The sequence below is a fragment of the Stenella coeruleoalba genome (assembly GCF_951394435.1).
Source record: "Stenella coeruleoalba genome assembly, chromosome: 13".
NCBI lineage: Eukaryota > Metazoa > Chordata > Mammalia > Artiodactyla > Delphinidae > Stenella > Stenella coeruleoalba.
The window spans coordinates 27,798,307-27,819,940 of NC_137159.1; the positions used below are offsets into that span (position 1 = coordinate 27,798,307).

At 38.0% G+C, this 21,634-nt stretch overlaps 1 protein-coding gene across 6 annotated transcripts in view; it reads right to left on the reverse strand.

Moving 5' to 3' along the window:
- ALMS1 (ALMS1 centrosome and basal body associated protein) overlaps positions 1-21,634 on the reverse strand; it is a 220,524-nt gene that overhangs the window by 10,530 nt on the left and 188,360 nt on the right. For 5 of the 6 annotated variants that reach the window (XM_079940071.1, XM_079940069.1, XM_079940067.1 and 2 more), the window contains 3 exons: positions 3,028-3,145; positions 1,087-1,290; positions 400-629 (listed from right to left, as the gene is read on the reverse strand). In XM_079940071.1, coding sequence (XP_079796197.1) covers positions 400-629; positions 1,087-1,290; positions 3,028-3,145 — 552 coding nt within the window. The remainder of the gene's footprint in view (positions 1-399; positions 630-1,086; positions 1,291-3,027; positions 3,146-21,634) is intronic. The other variant, XM_079940068.1, reaches the window with a different exon arrangement.

Consider the following 21,634-nt stretch of genomic DNA (forward strand, 5'->3'; position numbering starts at 1 on the left):
CAGGTATTTATAAAGAAGAGAGCCAGTGCCTTTAAAACCCTGTGTTAAGCAGAAACAGGAGTTATGTAAATGCAGGAACAAATATAAGGCTGACGCAAACATCAGGCCTCTACTGCACTCCACGTGCTGGTATGTATCTACAAACCCAATGAGCAGCTACACAACATCCTCCCTTCTAGTGCCTTGCCCCAGATACTGAGGGTGATGCACGATTTATAACGGCTAACAGTAAGGCAGCCTTTGATTAATGAGTGTGAGAACAGATGAACTGTGGAGGTGCTAGAAATGAGGATCAGTTGACTGTACTTCAGAAAGCCAAGTCACAGGTTTAACTCTTTTGTATCTTGCTCCTTCTTCCTCCTTAAACATATGGCTAAAATTAACTCAATGTCATTGTACCTGCAGGGTTGCTCTCACAAATGGCTTCAGTGGATCTCTGCCTGGGCCTGCTAGTGAACTGTGGCTGTCCATGTGCTGTCCTTGCCAGTTCTGTTCCTGTAGTGGCTCCCTCCAAGGTGTGGTGTTGGTTACTGGTGCAAACCAGGAGACACCAGGGCCATGAAACTTGGGCAGGTTTTCCTTCTTAGGACCAGACTTCACATTTTCCACAGGAACAAACCATGAAACTCCTATAGGAATTATTTTTAAGAAAAAAAGAAGATTTTTCACTTTTTTCATCAGAGACGTGCATAATATAGGCTCTCAGGGACTCAGCTGTCAGCGGCCACCAGGAGGCCCTGGAGTCTGCTTAACTGCAGGTGTGACTCAGGAACTGTAGTGTTGGATGCAGTCAGCCCTCTGTATCCATGTACACGGGATCCTTGGATTCAGGGGGCAGTACTATGCCATCTTATATAAAGGACTTGAGCATCCATGGATTCTGGTATCCATGAACAAATTGGTTCTGTATCCAGAACCAATCCCCTGCAGATACGGAGGGATGACTGTACTTTGAAAATTTGCCAAGGTGGTGCTGGGGAAAAGATAGGGTCAACATTAAATCATTTAGAAACAAAGAATCTTAGCTTTGCAAAAGACTTGAAATTCACTAGTTTTTCTACTAAGAAAGCAGAATTAGAAACTGACCTTCCCAGCAGCTCTGCTTATTCTTCCTTAACTTTCTGTCCCCAGGATAACTGGTAAGGAGCCTTTTCTCTTCTATCTTTTCTTCTGACCAAGAAGTCACATCACTGTCCTCTTCTACTCTAGCCTCGCTAGAACTTGGAGTTGGGAAAGTCATTCCAACATCTCGAGTGTGTTTTCTGACACCATTCACAATCTCCAACGTACCTAAGGGGAAAGATCACAGCTATCTCTGGGAAGAGCCTTGGGACTTGGTTGGCAGGTATATTCAAGTCAGTAAATGAAAACTGAAAAAAACAACTAATCATTTATTTTCTATTCTGCAAAGAAAAGGAATTGAGAAGATCTATAATTTTCATATCTAAATCTGGTAAAATAGGGAATTCCTGGCGGTCCTGTGGTCAGGACTCCACACTTCCACTTCAGGGGGCACAGGTTCAATCCCTGGTTGGGGAACTAAGATCTCACGTGCCGCACAGTGTGGCAAAATAAATAAAATAAATAAATAAATAAATAAATCTGGTAAAATATTCAAAACAATCATTGAGACATATTTTTAACAAGTATCGTTATGTAAAAATATTTGTTGAAGATAGTGCTCTGAATGAATGCAAAAGACAATGCAAGCAGAGTTGAAAGGCGATATAAACTGTTTTGGAATCATATTATTGTACTTACTACATCAAGCCTCTTCAAAGTTTTATTGTAATTTCGGTATGTGAGATTTTATATTTCCTTATTTTTTAGAACAAGTTAGAGTTGTATTTTCTCTTATTGTCATCAGAAAGTATCCTAACTATGATAAGTAACATACATGTTTTTCTTATTATGATACCTGAATAAGGAAGGGTAGTTTCACTATTACCATTGGAGTTGGATTTTTTTATTCCACTTCAGTAAATGAAAAAAATTTAAGCCTTCAAAATCGCAGGCTACTGCTTCCTCTTGGGTGGGGTGAAGGCGTATGAGGGAAAGAGAAGAGAGGGAAGACGAGGGTAGAGATAGAGAGATGGAGGGTGTGTGTGTCTGTGACAGAGAGAGAGAGGGAGAGAGGGTTTTCATTTGTCAGTTTAGATATTAGAGGGAAAGAACTACTAATATGGATTCAATGGGAAAAGGATTTCAGTTCTGGTCCCAAGTGAGAGGGACAGTAAGTGCTTATAGTCCTACTGGCAGTTACCCAGGTAAGGAAGAGGTTAACAGATGTAAAGACATGACTCGAAGGGAAAAATAATCAAGGGGCAAGTTTATTTCTGTGTTATAAAGTCAAAAGATATAGGAATTCATAAAGTGAAAAGCCTCCTTCCCACTCTTCTTCTCCATTCATTAAGTTTTTAACCCTGTGATTCCAGAGAATTTTTTGCACACATTCAAGCAATTCTCTTCCTTCATTTTTTGAATACATGTAGTAGCATGCTATACACTATTTTGTACCTTGCTTTTTCTTTTTAACTATATATCTTGGAGATCTTGACGTATTAGTAGCAAGAGCTTCCTCATCCCATGTAGGACTTCATTATATGGATATACAATAATTTATTTAACAATTTGGCTACTGGTGGACATCTAAGTTGATTTTACTTTTTTGCTTATAATAAACAATACTCCAGTGGTTAATTCTGTACACTTGCCATTTTACACATATGCAGTGTATATTTATAGGCTAAACTTCTAAAGTAAAAGTGCTGGGTCAAAGTAATTTTGATAGAAACTGCCAAATAGGGGTTGTACTCCCAACTTATATTCCTACTAGAATGTACCTATTTCCTTGCAGGCTTGCCCACAAACTTACTATCAAACTTAGATTTTTGTCAATCTGATAGGTGACAAATGGCATTTGAGTACAGTTTTAATCTTCATTTCTTTTTTGTGAGTGAGGTTGAGTATCTTACCATAGTTTTAAGTGCTACCTGTATTTCAATGGAAATGTTTAAATTAATTTACCTGCTTGTATGCCCTTATTTAACATATGTACATTTTGCTTGTTGCAAAGGGTAGAGCTCGAGCTCCAGAAACTGCTGGTAGAAGACGAAACAGAGTCAGAAGAAATATGGTCTGTCACCTGGAAAAACAAGAGATCCTGTCATCATTACCTGTAGTCAATGGCACAGTTACCCAAGGGATAAGAAAATACTATCACCAAGAGCCCTTTCTAATTCAGTTCAAACTGTTTGAGATGAGGTTGCCAGGAAGCTTGTGTCGATGTGAACATGCTACTACACACTTCTGGATGGGGAGGGGGATGCTGCTGCAGTTGGATACAGGCCTGAGCTGTTTTAAGAAGGCAGGAGAGACTGGCTATGCTCCCAGGACTTGAAAAAACTCTGAAGAGGATGCAAGAGAAAGATTAGCCTGGTGTGCCTTCAGAGTGAAATTCTGAGTTGACACCAGCATAAAATTTTGATGAGAGATAAAGAAGGCAGGGGATAACTAAAGAGAGTGAGTGATGAACTGCAGAGAGTGCTTTCCAGTAAGATCTGACTTAGAAACTTAAAGGGTAAATGCCAAAGACCTGAGAGGCGCCATGAGAAGTCCTGAGTGAGTGGAATATTGTAAAAAGCACTTAAAGATTCAGCCCAAAAGGTTGTTTTTAGCAAGTAGAGCAATAAAGGGAGTTGATGGTGGAATGTTAGTGGATGACAAAAAGATTACCAAAATATAGTCGAACAAATATGATATAAAATAGTATTTCTTAAACTTGTTCATCAGAACAATCTCCTGAGGGAGGGTCCTAACCCAGAACAATGAATTGGAGTTTCTAGGTGAGGGCTCTGGGCATCTATATTTTGAATAAATGTCAGATGCCTGTCTACTTAAACACATTTGGTAGAGTAAATTGAAGCCCAAGTCAGGAAAGGAAACAGAATATCTGCTTCCCTGAACTAGATAAACTATATTTCAGGGTCTTCAGGGAATTTGCAACAGATCCTGGAGGAGACGGGGCTGGCTATGTTAGATGTCTGGGGACAGGAAATACTTTAATTTTCAAAAAGATAAGCATTGCAAACTGCGGGGTTTAATAATGATGACCTGTAAAATTCTAGCATGGATCACAAATTTGATAATTTGCAAGCATTTAGAGGTTAAAGAAAAGATGAGAAAATTTTAGCCAAGGTTCATTAAGGCTGGCAGAATAAGCCCTGCCGGGTTAGCCTTGTTTTTCCTAGTCGACATGGTCACAACTAGATTTGAATAAAACAACAAAATTTCTCATTATGTACTTGAGGGCAAGATGGAGTTATAGGGGTTGAAGGATAAGTTGGTGGAACCAGCTTTCCCATATAATGCACATCTGGGAGGGCCGAAAGTGCTGTCAGGATCCCAAATAATAACAGGCATGATAGGCCAAATCAAACAAGGGATAATTGTCAGGCCCTACACATCAGGTAGAAGGAATAGCAGCAACTCTGAGGCAGTAGAAAAAGCTCTGAGTCGGGTGTCCAAAGACCTAAACCAGTCTCAGATCTTCCCTTTACTAGCTGTCTCTACTTGAGCAAGCCATAATCTCTGTGCCAGTTTCCCCATCTAGAAAAGGGAACACCTAAATTTCTGAAATTATAGAAGTGTTACAAAGAACAAATGATTTAGATTAAAAAATGTAAAAAGCTACTAATATAAAACTATGAGACTATGATGATATTAAATCAATATGTATTGAAAGGGTGGTGAGGAAGATCTGACTGGCAATCCACTATAATTTTTCTGCAGCTGTTTTTTTTAAAAGAGAGAGAACACTTTATGCACTAAAATGGACTTTCAATATGTACTGTCAAGTACACAAAACAAAGTTTGCTGCCATTTTTGTGAAAAGGGAAGAAAACATATGCAGTTACTTGCTTTTTATGTATAAAATATCTGTGAAAGAACAGAACCCAGATTGGAAAGGAAGAAGTAAAACTTTTTATTTGCAGATGACATGATGCTATCAGTAGAAAATACTAAGGAATCCCCAAAGTATTAGAACTAATAATAAGTTTAGCCAGATTGCAGAATAAAAGATCAACAAGATAAAAAAATCAGTTGTATTTCTATATTCTAGCAACGTGCAATCTGAAAATAAAATTAAGCAAAGAAAATCAGGGAATAAATTTATCAACATAAGTGCAAGGCTTGCACACCAAAAACTATATAACATTGGTGGGAGAAATTAAAGGTTTAAATAAATTGTGAGACATTACACATACGTAATTTAAAAATGGACAACAGATTTGAATAGACATTTCACCAAAGAAGATATAACAGTGGCCAATAAACATATGAAAAGATGTTCAACATTATCAGTCATTAGGGAAATACAAATTAAAATCACAATGAGATACTACTTCACACCCACTAGGATGGCTATAATAAGAAAGATGGGCAGTACTAAGTGTTGACAAGGAAGTGGAGAAACTGGAAACTTCACAAACTGCTGCTGAGAATGTAAAATGGTACAGATACTTTGGAAAACACTTTGGCATTTTCTTAAAAGCTAAACATAAACTTACCATATGACCCAGCAATTCCAGTCCTACGTATATATGCAAAAGAAATGAAAATATATGTCCACACAAAAACTTTTACAAAAATGTTCATAGCAGCATGATTCACATTATCCAGAAAAAAAAAATCAAACAATCCAAATGTCCAACAACTGGCAACTGGATAAACAAAATGTGGTAGAGCCATACAATGGAATACTAACCAGTAATAAAAAGGGGTACTGATACATACTATATAACAAGGATGAATCTTGAAAACATCATGCTAAGAAGCTAGATGCAGAAGACTAGATATTATATAATTCTTTTTACATGAAACGTGCAGAAAAGGAAAAAGGCAGATTGGAGGTTGTCTGGGGCTGGGAATGTGGATTGATTGCAAACAGGTATAAGGGACTTTACTGGGTGACAGAAGTGTTCTAAAACTGGATTGTGGTGATGATTGCACAGCTCTGTAAATTTACTAAAAAGAATTGAATTGTATACTTAAAATGGATGTACTTTATGGTATGTAAATTATACTTCGATAAAGTGTTTTAAAAATCTCTGTAAAGATTTGCAAGAACAAGTAACACTGAGTAGCTCTGGAAAGGAAAGATGGGTGCCTGGGAACGGGAGAGGGAAGACACTTTATCAAACACTCTTTTATATATTTTTAATTTTGTACCATGTATTATAGTTTAAGAAATGAGAACAAACAAAACAAAAACTTATAAGGAAGAGTGTGGCAATAAAGGTTTAATGGTTTTGGTGAGTTCAGTAGGGGTAAAACATATGTTAGGCCATAGAAATATTCTAGCTTACAGAAAGGAAGATGATAAATTCTCTGTCACCACCTGAAGTACAACATGCTTAGTTCAAAGGGACATGCTTAAAAACAGGATGCCAACAAATAGACCCAGAAGCTGTCAACTTAGGAAAGGGGAGTAGAAAGGATGACCTGTGAGAAATGGTTCAAAGAGTGAAGACCTGAGGGAAAATACTTCAGGGAAGGAAGTGGGGACCTGAGAGGTAGAAGATTAGATCTCTTTTCTGTGCCTTCAGAGAGCAGAACTGGAAGCAGAGCCAGGAAATCTAGTACAGGCAGATTTTAGATCTTCTGAAGTTTTAAAACCTTTGCCAACTGGAGCCTTAGACAAATGAAACAAGTTGCCAATGAGCGGTAAGTGAGTGGTGGAGCTGTTGAAGCAGAGGCTGGAGCACCCTGGGGAGCAGAGGCAGCAGAAGTGTTGATGGTCCCTTCCAAGAACGAGTCTGAGAACCTCTGGCACTTCCAAAGTACATGGTATGCACCACTGGGTGTAAAGCACACACGTTTACATCGGATTAAATGAGGAGCCTTGGTGTGTGTGTTTCTGCTTCTAGTTTCAATCTTTTTGATTAAGTTCATTCCTGCCTATAAAACGGTAAACATTTAAAAATAGAAAATAGTCTAAAAATAAATTCTTTCTCAACAAAATGTATCTAGTTAGCCCTCTAGGATGGTGAAAATCAAAAGGACAGACAAAAACAAGTGTTTTCAAGGATGTGGAGAAATGGGAACCTTCATACATTGCTGCTAGGAATGCAAAATGGTAACAATACTTTTCATAAGTCTGGTAGTTCCTCAAATGGTTAAATATAGAGTTACCATATTATCCAGGGTATATCCATTCGTGGGCATATGCCCAAAAGAAATGTAAAATACGTCCACACAAAAACTTGTACATGGATGTTCACAGCAGCTTTGTTAACAGTAGCCCAAAACTGGAAGAAATCCAAATATCCATTAACTGATGAACAGATAAGTAAAATATGTATATTCATACAATGGAATATTTGGCTATAAAAAGGAATGAATACATGCTACAATGTAGATGAACTCTGAAAATATTAAGTGAAAGAAGCCAGTCACAAAAGATCCATTTACATGAAATGTCCAGAATAAAGAAATCTATAGAGACAGAAAGCAGATTAGTAACCACAGCCGGAGCAGGGGCTGGGGCAGGGGTGGGAAATTGGGAGAAATGAGTGCCTGCTAATGTATATAGGGTGCTTATGGTAGGTGTTGAAAATGTCTTAAAATTAAATTGGGGTGACGGTTGCACAACTCTCTGAATATACTAAAACACACTTAACTGTACACTTTAAATAGGTGACTTTTATGGTATGTTAAAGATCTCAAGAAAGCTGTAACAATGTGTTTATTCATGTACGCAAACTGAAATACATGTAGATTATGAAGCCTTATTTGGAGAAAAAAGGTTCTCGTGCTCTCTGTTCTTATATCTTCTGTTACTGAATCAGGGGTACAAGAACAATGGAAGGTGACCAACAGCGTCATTTCCATTTAACAGTGGACAGTCCTAACAAAAATGTGGGCGCTGGGTATGGTACGTATGGTTCAGCGCTACACACACTACAGCTAGCGCTAAGTGCAAACCGTCAGAACCGTGCTGTCACGCTCTTTTGACTTCCACAGATTCAATCAATAACCACAATTCACAGGCCTGCACCGTGCCTGACAATTTGTGCTGAGGACCCACCATAGGATAGAACATAATTGCTACTGAATTCATTTACAGATGCTGTCGTTAAACCACAACAATCCACTTTCCTTAGTCCGTGGGAGAGTCTCAGGCATTTCCTCTAATGATCTCATCGTCCCTTAGCGCCTGGATGTGAATCAACCCACCCAGTTCTCTGCAACTGGGCTTACACATAAAGACTTGTGACTACAAGTCAACTCACATTATCAGCTACCATGGTTTAAGCTTTCTGTTGCAGAGAGTCTTAAAAGGAGATACACGCTGGCTGGCTTCTTCTGTTTTAATTTCTATTATTGTGAGAGTAAACCCACCTGTTAATGCCTTACTACAACTGGGGAAAAAGTAACTGCCGCCATCTCAGAGATGTTTCAGGCTTTACGTAGTACTTTTTAGTTTAATTAAAATCTACGTGAAATTCATTCCCATATTCATTGATCAGACAAACCATCATAGAGACCCAGAAAAAAAAAAGATTTTCAATTAAATGATGACTTTTTAGGTGGAAACTGAGCTTAGGAAAACATATCAAATATAGGAAAAAGGCTATATTTTCTTACATCACCTTATACAGCTATTCTTCATGTATGAAGATTGTTATTGCTGACCTTCTGCCAGCAAGGTGCCTGCTGAAAGATGCTTTTCTTTCAGAAAAATGGGTTTATGCTAATTTATAATCACTAAAGTTTAGGACCAGAGATACACATTGATAAGACAGTCAAAATTAGAAATACAGTCGATGGCACCAAAAGACAGTCTTTTCTTGTGAAAAGTTTTTAGATATGCACGGATCAAACTGGCAACTGGAGTTTCAATACTAAAACTTACTAGCCAGTCTGCCCCCAAAATAACATTTTGATGTAGATTTAATTCTGAGAGGCAAGATTAGAACTTATAAAAGCAGGAACTAAGGTGATAACTGTCTATTATTCACCATCAGAAAATCAGAACTGGTCAATTATTTCTGCAAGTATGGTAGATGATAACTCTAATATATCCTCCCCCTCAAATCAAAAGTGCATTGTGCCTGCAGAATGGTCCTCAGAAAATTTCTTTTCATACACGAATGAGTAAAGATTGCAGAGACATAACGAATCTGAGTAATGCCAAAATTCAAAGTATGGCCATGAGACTGTATAGTTAAAATGTAATGGAAGTACTTGTCATTAGAACCAAGGTCAAGAAACTAACAGGATGGTAAGGTTTCCCAGATAATGGCTGGGTTTGGGGTACAAAAGAAAGAAAATCAAGAGCTAAAGTCCTCAATTAATATACAGGAAAAACTGGAAGGTTAGCAAATGATCATTAAAATCTTGTAGAGGGTGGTAGAGCTAGATGACATAAGTCCCAAAGGATTTTCTATCAGGTTTGAAAAATTATGGTCTGGAAGTGACTCTCTCACTCTCCTTTCTTCTCTGCATTCTCTGAAATCTTTCCTCTTAGTTTTAGTATTTATGAGGATTATGATCACCTTTTTTACATGGATGGCTCTAAAATCTTTATTCCAATCATGACATACTCATGAGATCATATGTATCTATGTTTTTAGATATTTTCACTTGGATGTTTTGATCTAACTTCAAGTTTAATAAATAAAACTCATTCATATTTCAGTCAGAATTAGTTTCCTCTTCCAATCTCTCCATTTTGATAAGGTGTTTGCATAGTATTTTAGTTGCTTTGGGTAGAAATTTCAAAAGAACCACGGCTATTAATTACCAAGTCCAAGTGATTAGAGTCCAGTTTAGTTTCTTCTCATAAATTAATTTATGAATATGACTTTATTTAAAAAGCTCTACTGACAATTAGATAAACATTTGGCAATAAAATTATATCTAGACACACAAAATAAATTCCATGTGGATTAAGTGTTTAAATGCATTGCCCTACCCCTTAAATAAGTATTAAAAAAATAGGGGAGAATACTTTTTTATAATCTTGTGGTTGGGGACATCTTTCTTAGCATGGAAAAAAGAAATAAAGAAGTTGAGTACACAGCAATGCTATTACACTATCAATACAATATAAATAATGCTCAAGAATTAATAAGAAAAATTCTTCAGAGAAAAATGGGCAAAGGATATAAGCAGCTAATTCTCAAAACAAGAAACGTAAAGAGCAATCTCTGAAACCTAATATTTAAAAACTGCAATTTAAAGCAATGAGTTCTTTTACACATCAGATTAGCAAATATTAAAAAGACTGATACTACCCATAGTTGGCAAAGGAATGAAGAAACACATTCTCTCATACTTCTGGTGGGCATATATATTTGTACAAAATTTCTGGAGGGCACATAGTTAGAGGTGGGGAGGTCTACAGATTACTGACAGTCTTTTAAATTTCTATTATTAATGATCTACTTAGGATTTAAAACTTCTTGGCCAATTCTGTTTATATTTTCTTAGAAAATCACCCATCTAATTTAGGTTTTAAAATATATCAGCCTAAAGTTGCATACAGTAATCCTTTAAAAAAAAAATCACTTCTTTGACTGTGGTTATACCCTTCCATACTATTAGTGTTGATCCTTTTCCTCATGGTCAGAATAACCAGAGATTTGGTCTATTTTTTCTTTTTTTTTTTTGAAAGAACTAGATCTTGGTTATATCGATCAATTCTGGGGACTGATTTATAGAATGCTTACTTGAGTTTGTTGAACTAAATATCATTTAATACATTTTCCTCTAAATATAGATTTAGTCACATCCCGTAAGTTCTGGATATGTGCTTTTACTCTCATTAATGAAAAAAAAATTCTATAATCTCAATTCTTAGTTCTCCTATAGCCCAAAAGTTTAGAATGTTTTAAAATATTTAAGGAAAGAGTTGTAGTTGTTAGATTCCAACCTTATTGTATTGTGGTTAAAGAATATAAGCTTAGTTACAAATGTTCTACTTTGGGGATTTATCAACATTTTGCCTAAATGTACAGTTAATTTTTGTATATATTCCATGGGCATTTGGAACAACTGTGGATGCTGTGTTTTGGGAATAAAGTTTTATACAGATACTTTAAATCAAACTTCTTAATACTGCTATTAAAATCTTCCATATCTTTTATCTGTTATATGTCAAAATCTGACAAAAACAATGAAAATATCCCATTCTTGTACTTCTGTCACGTTGTATATTGTAATTATGTCTGGATGAACATATGAATGCACTCTGGTGGAAAGCACAGCAGTAATTTTGGAAGTCTCTGAAAGACTCTTTCTTCCCTTGGAAATTACAGAGTGGAGATAGGGTAGATTCTCAAGACAAGTAACATTTAATTAAAAATGACCAAAAAACCCTACCTTTCCATGGTATAGAAACTTGCATTTCTTATCTGGCAAAACTATAAATTACTGGCAGAAAGGTGGAAGTATAGGAATTTTCATGCATTGCAGGTAGGAATATAGACTGGAAATTAATTTGGTACTAATGTAGAAAATTAAGTATACATATAGCTTATGATCCAAGATTTCCACTTCTGGGTCTGTGCAACAAAGGTAGTCTCACAAGGTCCATAAGGCAATATGGACAAGGATGTGCACTGCTAGTGTTTTGCATTGTTGGGAATTGACAGCGACCTGGGTGTCCATTACAGGGAAAGCGCATAGGTAAATTGGTAGATGCACTCAATGGAGTACTATGCAATGATCAGAAACCTGAATTATATGTATGTGTAGCAATGTGATGAATGTTAAAAATACAATGCTTAGCGAAAATAACAAAAATAATGATATACCTTTTATATAAACTGAAAATACATGACAAACACAGAATACATATTTTGTAAGAACTCTTGTAAGCCAAAAGATACTTACATAACAAGGCCAGTTCCGATGGGAGGGCAGGAATGAGGATTGGCTATGGGAATGAAATTTTAAAAAGACAAGCCATGGATGCCTTAGGGACCAGGAGAAGATGGCCAAAGAGTAAGACGCGGAGATCACCTTCCTCCCCACAGATACATCAGAAATACATCGACACGTGGAACTGCTCCTATCCTATAGAACACCCACTGAATGCTGGCATAAGACCTCAGACCTCCCAAAAGGCAAGAAACTCCCCACGTACCTGGGTAGGGCAAAAGAAAAAACAGAGACAAAATAATAGGGACGGGACCTGCACCAGTGGGAGGGAGCTGTGAAGGAGGAAAGGTTTCCACACACTAGGAAGCCCCTTCGCGGGAGGAGACTGCGGGTGGCGGAGGGGGGAAGCTTCAGAGCCACGGAGGAGAGCGCAGCAACAGCGGTGTGGAGGGCAAAGCGGGGAGATTCCCGCACAGAGGATCGGTGCCGACCATCACTCACCAGCCCGAGAGGCTTGTCTGCTCACCCGCCGGGGCGGGTGGGGGCTGGGAGCTGAGGCTTGGGCTTCGGATCGCAGGGAGGGGACTGGGGTTAGCAGAGTGAACACAGCCTGAAGGGGTTAGTGCGCCACGGCTAGCCGGGAGGGAGTCCAGGAAAAGTCTGCAGCTGACGAAGAGACAAGAGACTTTTTCTTGCCTCTTTGTTTCCAGTGCGCGACGAGAGGGGATTAAGCGCACCGCTTAAAGGAGCTCCAGAGACAGGCGCGAGCCACGGCTATCAGCGTGGGCCCCAGAGATGGGCATGAGATGCTAAGGCTGCTGCTGCAGCCACCAAAAAGCCTGTGTGCGAGCACAGGTCACTATCCCCACCTCCCCTCCCGGGAGCTTCTGCAGCCCGCCACTGCCAGGGTCCCGTGATCCAGGGACAACTTCCCCGGGAGAACACAGGGCACGCCTCAGGCTGGTGCAACGTCATACCGGCCTCTGCAGCTGCAGGCTCTCCCCGCACTCCGTACCCCTCCCCCAGCCCCAGACTGAGTGAGCCAGAGCCCCCGAAACAGGTGCTCCTTTAACCCCATCCTGTCTGAGCGAAGAACAGATGCCCTCAGGCTTCCTACACGCAGAGGCGGGGCCAAATCCAAAGCTGAACCCCGGGAGCTGTGCGAACAAAGAAGAGAAAGGGAAATCTCTCCCAGCAGCCTCAGAAGCAACGGATTAAACCTCCACAATCAACTTGATGTACCCTGCATCTGTGGAATACCTGAATAGACAATGAATCATCCCACATTGAGGAGGTGGACTTTAGGAGCAAGATAGATTATTTTTCCCCCTTTTCCTCTTATTGTGAGTGTGTATGTGTATGCTTCTGTGTGAGATTTTGTCTGTATAGCTTTGTTTTCACCATTTGTCCTTGGATTCTGTCCGTCCGTTATTTTTCTTAATTTTTTTGTTTTACTTTTTAAACTTTTTTGGCAATTATTTTTTACTTTTTATTTTAATAACTTTATTTTATTTTATCCTACTTTATTAGATTCTATTTGATTTTGTCCCCTTTCTATCTATTTTTTCTCCCTTTTATTCTGAGCTGGGTGGATGAAAGGCTCTTGGTGCTCAAGTCAGAGTCAGTGCTGTGCCTCTGAGGTGGGAGAGCCAACTTCAGGACACTGGTCCACAAGACACCTCCCAGCTCCACGTAAAATCAAACCACGAAAATCTCCCACAGATCTCCATCTCAACACCAAGACCCAGCTTCACTCAATGACCAGCAAGCTACAGTGCTGGACACCCTATGCCAAACAACTAGCAAGACAGGAACACAGCCCCATCAATTAGCAGAGAGGCTGCCTAAAATCATAATAAGGCCACAGACACCCCAAAACACACCACCAGACGTGGACCTGCCCACCGGAAAACAAGATCCAGCCTCATCCACCAGAACACAGGCACTAGGCCCCTCCACCAGGAAACCTACACAACGCACTGAACCAACCTTAGCCACTGGGGACAGACACCAAAATCAACGGGAACTACGAACCTGCAGCCTGCAAAAAGGAGACCCCAAACACAGTAAGATAAGCAAAACGAGAAGACAGAAAAAAAAAAAGCAGATGAAGGAGCAAGGTAAAAACCCACCACACCTAACAAATGAAGAGGAAATAGGCAGTCTACCTGAAAAAGAATTCAGAATAATGATAGTAAAGATGATCCAAAGTCTTGGAAATGGAATAGAGAAAAGGCAAGAAACATTTACCAAGGACCTAGAAGAACTAAAGAGGAAACAAGCAATGATGAACAACACAATAAATGAAATTAAAAATACTCTAGAAGGGATCAATAGCAGAATAACTGAGGCAGAAGAATGGATAAGTGACCTGGAAGACAAAATAGTGGAAATAGCCACTGCAGAGCAAAAGAAAAAAGGATGAAAAGAACTGAGGACAGTCTCAGAGACCTCTGGGACCACATTAAACGCACCAACATTAGAATTATACGGGTCCCAGAAGAAGAAGAGAAAAACAAAGGGACTGAGAAAATATTTGAAGAGATTATAGTTGAAAACTTCCCTACTATGGGAACGGATATAGTTAATCAAGTTCAGGAAGCACAAAGAGTCCCATACAGGATAAACCCAAGGAGAAACACGCCAAGACACATATAAATCAAACTATCAAAATTTAAATACAAAGAAAATATATTAAAAGCAGCAAGGGAAAAACAACAAATAATACTTAAGGGAATCCCCATAAGGTTAACAGCTGATCTTTCAGCAGAAACTCTGCAAGCCACAAAAAAGTGGCAGGACATATTTAAAGTGAGGAAGGGGCTTCCCTGGTGGCGCAGTGGTTGAGAGTCCGCCTGCCGATGCAGGGGGCATGGGTTCGTGCCCCGATCCAGGAAGATCTCACATGCCGTGGAGTGGCTGGGCCTGTGAGCCATGGCCGCTGAGCCTGCGCATCTGGAGCCTGTGCTCCGCAACGGGAGAGGCCACAGCAGTGAGAGACCCGCGTACCACAAAAAATAAAATAAAATAAAAAAATAAAGTGACGGAGAAAAACCTACAACAAAGATTACTCTACCCAGCAAGGATCTCATTTAGATTTGATGGAGAAATTAAAACCTTTACAGACAAGCAAAAGCTGAGAGAGTTCAGCACCACCAAACCAGCTTTACAACAAATGCTAAAGGAACTTCGCTAGGCAAGAAACACAAGAGAAGGAAAAGATCTACAATAACAAACCCAAAACAATTAAGAAAATGGGAAGAGGAACATATATATCGATAATTACCTTAAATGTAAATAGATTAAATGCTCCCACCAAAAGTCACAGACTGCCTGAATGGATACAAAAACAAGACCTGTATATATGCTGTCTACAAAAGACCCATTTCAGACCTAGCGACATATACAGACTGAAAGTGAGGGGATGGAAAAAGATATTCCATGCAAATTGAAATCAGAAGAAAGCTGGAGTAGCAATTCTCATATCAGACAAAATAGACTTTAAAATAAAGACTATTACAAGAGACAAAGGAGGACACTACATAATGATCAAGGGATCGATCCAAGAAAAAGATATAACAATTGTAAATATTTATGCACCCAACATAGGAGCACCTCAATACATAAGGCAAATACTAACAGCCATAAAAGGGGAAATCGACGGTAACACATTCATAGTAGGGGACTTTAACACCTCACTTTCACCAATGGACAGATCATCCAAAATGAAAATAAATAAGGAAACACAAGCCTTAAATGATACATTAAACAAGATGGACTTAATTGATATTTATAGAACACTCCATCAAAAACAACAGAATACACATTTTTCTGAGGCGCTCATGGAACATTCTCCAGGATAGATCATATCTTGGGTCACAAAATCTACCCTTGGTAAATTTAAGAAAATTGAAATTGTATCAAGTATCTTTTCCGACCACAATGCTATGAGACTAGATATCAATTACAGGAAAAGATCTGTAAAAAATACAAACACATGGGGGATAAACAATACACTACTTAATAACCAAGTGATCACTGAAGATATCAAAGAGGAAATTAAAAAATAACTAGAAACAAATGACAATGGAGACATGAGGACCTAAAACCGACAGGATGCAGCAAAAGCAGTTCTAAGAGGGAAGTTTATCGCAATACAATCCTACCTTAAGAAACAGGAAACATCTCGAATAAACAACCTAATCTTGCACCTAAAGCAATTAGAGAAAGAACAAAAAAACCCCCCAAAGTTAGCAGAAGGAAAGAAATCATAAAGATCAGATCAGAAATAAATGAAAAAGAAATGAATGAAACGATAGCAAAGATCAATAAAATTAAAAGCTGGTTCTTTGAGAAGATAAACAAAATTGATAAACCATTAGCTAGACTCATCAAGAAAAAAAGGGAGAAGACTCAAATCAATAGAATTAGAAACGAAAAAGAGGAAGTAACAACTGACACTGCGGAAATACAAAGGATCATGAGAGATTACTACAAGCAACTCTATGCCAATAAAATGGACAACCTGGAAGAAATGGACAAATTCTTAGAAATGCACAACCTGCCAAGACTGAATCAGGCAGAAATAGAATATATGAACAGACCAATCACAAGCACTGAAACTGAAACTGTGATTAAAAATCTTCCAACAAACAAAAGCCCAGGACCAGAGGGCTTCACAGGTGAATTCTATCAAACATTTAGAGAAGAGCTAACACCTATCCTTCTCAAACTCTTCCAAAATATAGCAGAGGGAGGAACACTCGCTAACTCATTCTACGAGGCCGCCATCAACCTGATACCAAAACCAGACAAGGATGTCACAAAGAAGGAAACCTACAGGCCAATATCACTGATGAACATAGATGCAAAAATCCTCAACAAAATACTAGCAAACAGAATCCAACAGCACATTAAAAGGATGATACACCATGATCAAGCAGGGTTTATTCCAGGAATGCAAGGATTTTTCAATATACGCAAATCAATCAACGTGAAACACCATATTAACAAATTGAAGGAGAAAAACCATATGATCATCTCAATAGATGCAGGGAAAGTTTTTGACAAAATTCAACACGCATTTATGATAAAAACCCTGCAGAAAGTAGGCATAGAGGGAACTTTCCTCAACATAATAAAGGCCATATATGACAAACCCACAGCCAACATCATCCTCAATGGTGAGAAACTGAAACCATTTCCACTAAGATCAGGCACAAGATAAGGTTGCCCACTCTTACCACTCTTATTAAACATAGTTTTGGAAGTTTTAGCCACGGCAATCAGAGAAGAAAAGGAAATAAAAGGAAACCAAATCGGAAAAGAAGTAAAGCTGTCACTGTTTGCAGATGACATGATAGTATACATAGAGAATCCTAAAGATGCTACCAGAAAACTACTAGAGCTAATCAATGAATTTGGTAGAGTAGCAGGATACAAAATTAATGCACAGAAATCTCTGGCATTCCTATACACTAATGATGAAAAATCTGAAAGTGAAATTAAAAAAACACTCCCATTTACTATTGCAACAAAACGATTAAAATATCTAGGAATAAACCTACCTAAGGAGACAAAAAACCTGTATGCGGAAAATTATAAGACACTGATGAAAGAAATTAAAGATGATACAAATAGATGGAAAGATATACCATGTTCTTGGATTGGAAGAATCAACATTGTGAAAATGACTCTACTACCCAAAGCAATCTACAGATTCAATGCAATCTCTATCAAACTACCACTGGCATTTTTCACAGAAGTAGAATAAAAAAATTTCACAATTTGTATGGAAACACAAAAGACCCCGAATAGCCAAAGCAATCTTGAGAACGAAAGAAGGAACTGGAGGAATCAGGCTCCCTGACTTCAGACTATACTACAAAGCTACAATAATCAAGACAGAATGGTACTGGCACAAAAACAGAAATATAGATCAATGGAACAGGATAGAAAGCCCAGAGATAAACCCATGCACACATGGACACCTTATCTTTGATAAAGAAGGCAAGAATATACAGTGGAGAAAAGACAGCCTCTTCAATAAGTGGTGCTGGGAAAACTGGACAGGTACATGTATGAAGTATGAAATTTGAACACTCTCTAACACCATACACAAAAATAAACTCAAAATGGGTTAAAGACCTAAATGTAAGGACAGACACTATCAAACTCTTAGAGGAAAACACAGGCAGAACACTCTATGACATAAATCACAGCAAGATCCTTTTTGACCCACCTCCTAGAGAAATGGAAATAAAAACAAAAATAAACAAATGGGACCTAATGAAACTTCAAAGCTTTTGCAAAGCAAAGGAAACCATAAGACAAAAGACACCCCTCAGCATTGGAGAAAATATTTGCAAATGAAGCAACTGACAAAGGATTAATCTCCAAAATTTACAAGAAGCTCATGCAGCTCAATAACAAAAAAAGAAACACCCAAACCAAAAATGGGCAGAAGACCTAAATAGACATTTCTCCCAGAAGATATACAGATTGCCAACACACACGAAAGAATATTCAACATCATTTATCATTAGAGAAATGCAAATCAAAACTACAATGAGATATCATCTCACACCAGTCAGAATGGCCATCAGCAAAAAATCTACAAATAATAAATGATGGAGAGGGTGTGGAGAAAAGGGAACACTCTTGCACTGCTGGTGGAAATGCAAATTGATACAGCCACTATGGAGAACAGTATGGAGGTTCCTTAAAAAACTACAAATAGAACACCCATACGACCCAACAATCCCACTACTGGGCATATACCCTGAGAAAACCATAATTCAAAAAGAGTCATGTACCAAAATGTTCATTGCAGCTCTATTTACAATAGCCAGGACATGGAAGCGACCTAAGTGTCCATCGACAGATGAATGGATAAAGAAGATGTGGCACATATATACAATGGAATATTACTCAGCCATAAAAAGAAATGAAATTGAGTTATTTGTAGTGAGGTGGATAGACCTAGAGTCTGTCATACAGAGTGAATTAAGTCAGAAAGAGAAAAACAAATACCGTATGCTAACACATATATATGGAACTTAAGGAAAAAATAAAAAGGTCATGAAGAACCTAGGGGTAGGACGGGAATAAAGACAAAGACACATGCCTACTAGAGAATGGACTTGAGGATACGGGGAGGGGGAAGGGTAAGCTGTGACAAAGTGAGAGAGTGGCATGGACATATATACACTACGAAACGTAAAATAGATAGCTAGTGGGAAGCAGCCGCATAGCACAGGTAGATCAGCTCGGTGGTTTGTGACCACCTAGAGGGGTGGGATAGGGAGGGTGGGAGGGAGGGAGACGCAAGAGGGAAGAAATATGGGAACATATGTATAACTGAGTTACTTTGTTATAAAGCAGAAACTAACACACCATTGTAAAGCAATTATAGTCCAATGAAAATATTAAAAAAAATTAACTTGATCTTAACATAGAAACTGTGTATTAATTCTATTCTATCACTCTGCTTCTAGAAGGATTTGTTATGACTAGATTGGAGTTTCAAACAGGTACTTTAGGCAGAAACTAGAACACAATGAAAAGCTTGAGAATTCTCTCTTCCAGCTCATAACTAATATTTTATGTTTGATCAGTCTGGCTGAGGTCACTTTTTAATTAATGTCACAAAGAAATTTTTCTGATTTCATATTAGAAAAGACGTGCTTCTTGTTTAAAACAAACATGAAAAATTAAAAAGAAAAAATGTATAATCCCATAATCTTAATCTGCTAATATTTAATTTTGTTCCAGTCATATAAATACATGTAAATATCATATCTTGCTTTTTACCTCTTAGCATATAATGAAATTTATCCTTGGGTTCCAAGATACTGCTTTTGGCTGTTGTTTCCCTCCATATATGTGTGATTGTGAAGAGTAATATAAAATTAGACTGCTTTATAAAAATGTAAGAAACACTGGTAAACATTTAATTAAATATTACTAAAGCTCTCATTTTATTCTCTCATGGAGGTCTCTTTGTTTGGTAGTTAGCTTGTGTTGTTCATTTGCCCCACTGCTGAAAATGTGGGCAACTGGAAATAATGAGAGGTCAAAAATACAGAGAAATCATTCATCTTCAGCTTTTTCTCCATAAACAAAAACTGAATAAATATGACCTCTTTTGTACTGACAGCAGTAAACTATCCCTTTTCTTTGATCTGAATATACATCCAGACATTGAGAGAAAAAGATGGGAAAGGGAGGGGGAACGAGAGAAAAAACAGGGAGAGAGAGAAAGAGCACAGACACAAACACAGCAAGAACATGAGAGAAAGAGAGGAGAAAAGGAGTAACCAGAAAAACAAGAGAGATACACAGCAGAGACAGTGAGACAAGAGACAGCATGGGGTGGGGTGGAGGAGAGCACAAGTGCACAGAATGCGGGTGCACAGAGGTAGAGAGAAAGAACACAGAAGCAGACAGGGTGCAAAGATACTGTAATAAGACAAAAGCATGAACTATAGAGCCTGGGGACAGCCTGCACAGACACAGCAGAGAGAGGCACAGAAAGAATGAGTCAAAGAAAGAGTAGGTGTAATCAAAGGAAGAAGGGAAGAACAAGCAGGCAGTTGCACTTATTCCCTTATATTGACTCTTAACCCCTCAAATGTACACGTCCTAGGTACACATGTTCAGGAAAAAAAAGCATTAGCATATCTAAGGAAACCTGGGTTAAAGATAAGATAGGCAGTTCAAAAAAGAAGAAATACGGTCGATAAACACACAAAAGAAACTAAAAACTCCGTATGATTAAAGAAATGTGGATCAGGATAGATACCATATTTCTGCCCTATGTGGCAAATATTAACAAGAATGCTATTGGCAGGTACTGACCAAAATATTATTACACATTACTGGTGAACGAATAATTGAATCAACATTTCAGAAGGACAATTTAGTAGTGTGGATTAAACATTTTTAATGTGCACAATTGGTAACCCAGAAATTCCATGTTTAGAAATGTTTCTCAAGGAAATTGAAAAATTCAGAAAGATGTAACAAGACTACCCATCGAAGTGCAGATTATGATAAAGAGAAATTCAAAAACAAACTTAAATATCTGTCATTAGGAACTAACTAAATATTATATTTATACAATGGAACCCATAAAGCTATTAACAATGACTACATAAATCTTTATTTACTGCATAGAAAAATGTCTATGATATACTAAGTGCAGAGCTTCAAAACAATATACATAGTATGATTTCATTTTTTTGGACTGTTGTTTCTCTCCATATACGAACATGATTGTGAAGACTGATATGAGATCAGCCTGTTTTATAAAAGTGTAAGAAACACTGGTAAACATTTAATTAAACATTAATAAAGCTCTCATTTTATGCTCTCATGGAGTTCGTCATTTGATATTTAGCTTCATTAGATTGCAGACCTAATAAAATAGATCCAAGATAGGCAGTAGGTATGTGAATCAGAAAATATAAACCTCGAAGCTTATCTATAATGTTAATCATTACTATTTCAGGATGGTGAGAATTATGGGTGGTTTCCAAGGTCTTTATATTTTATATATTATCTAAACTCTTTATATTTAGTTATCTTTTTACTTTTATACTCAAAAGTAATGAAATATCTTTTTTGACAAAAGTATTTAGTAATAAAGAGACGAGAGAGATGTAAAGTGTAGAAGCATCAACTGCAGGCCAAGTCCCTCACTCCACAGGCTATGATAAGGAAAGACATAAGCATCGTTCTAGCT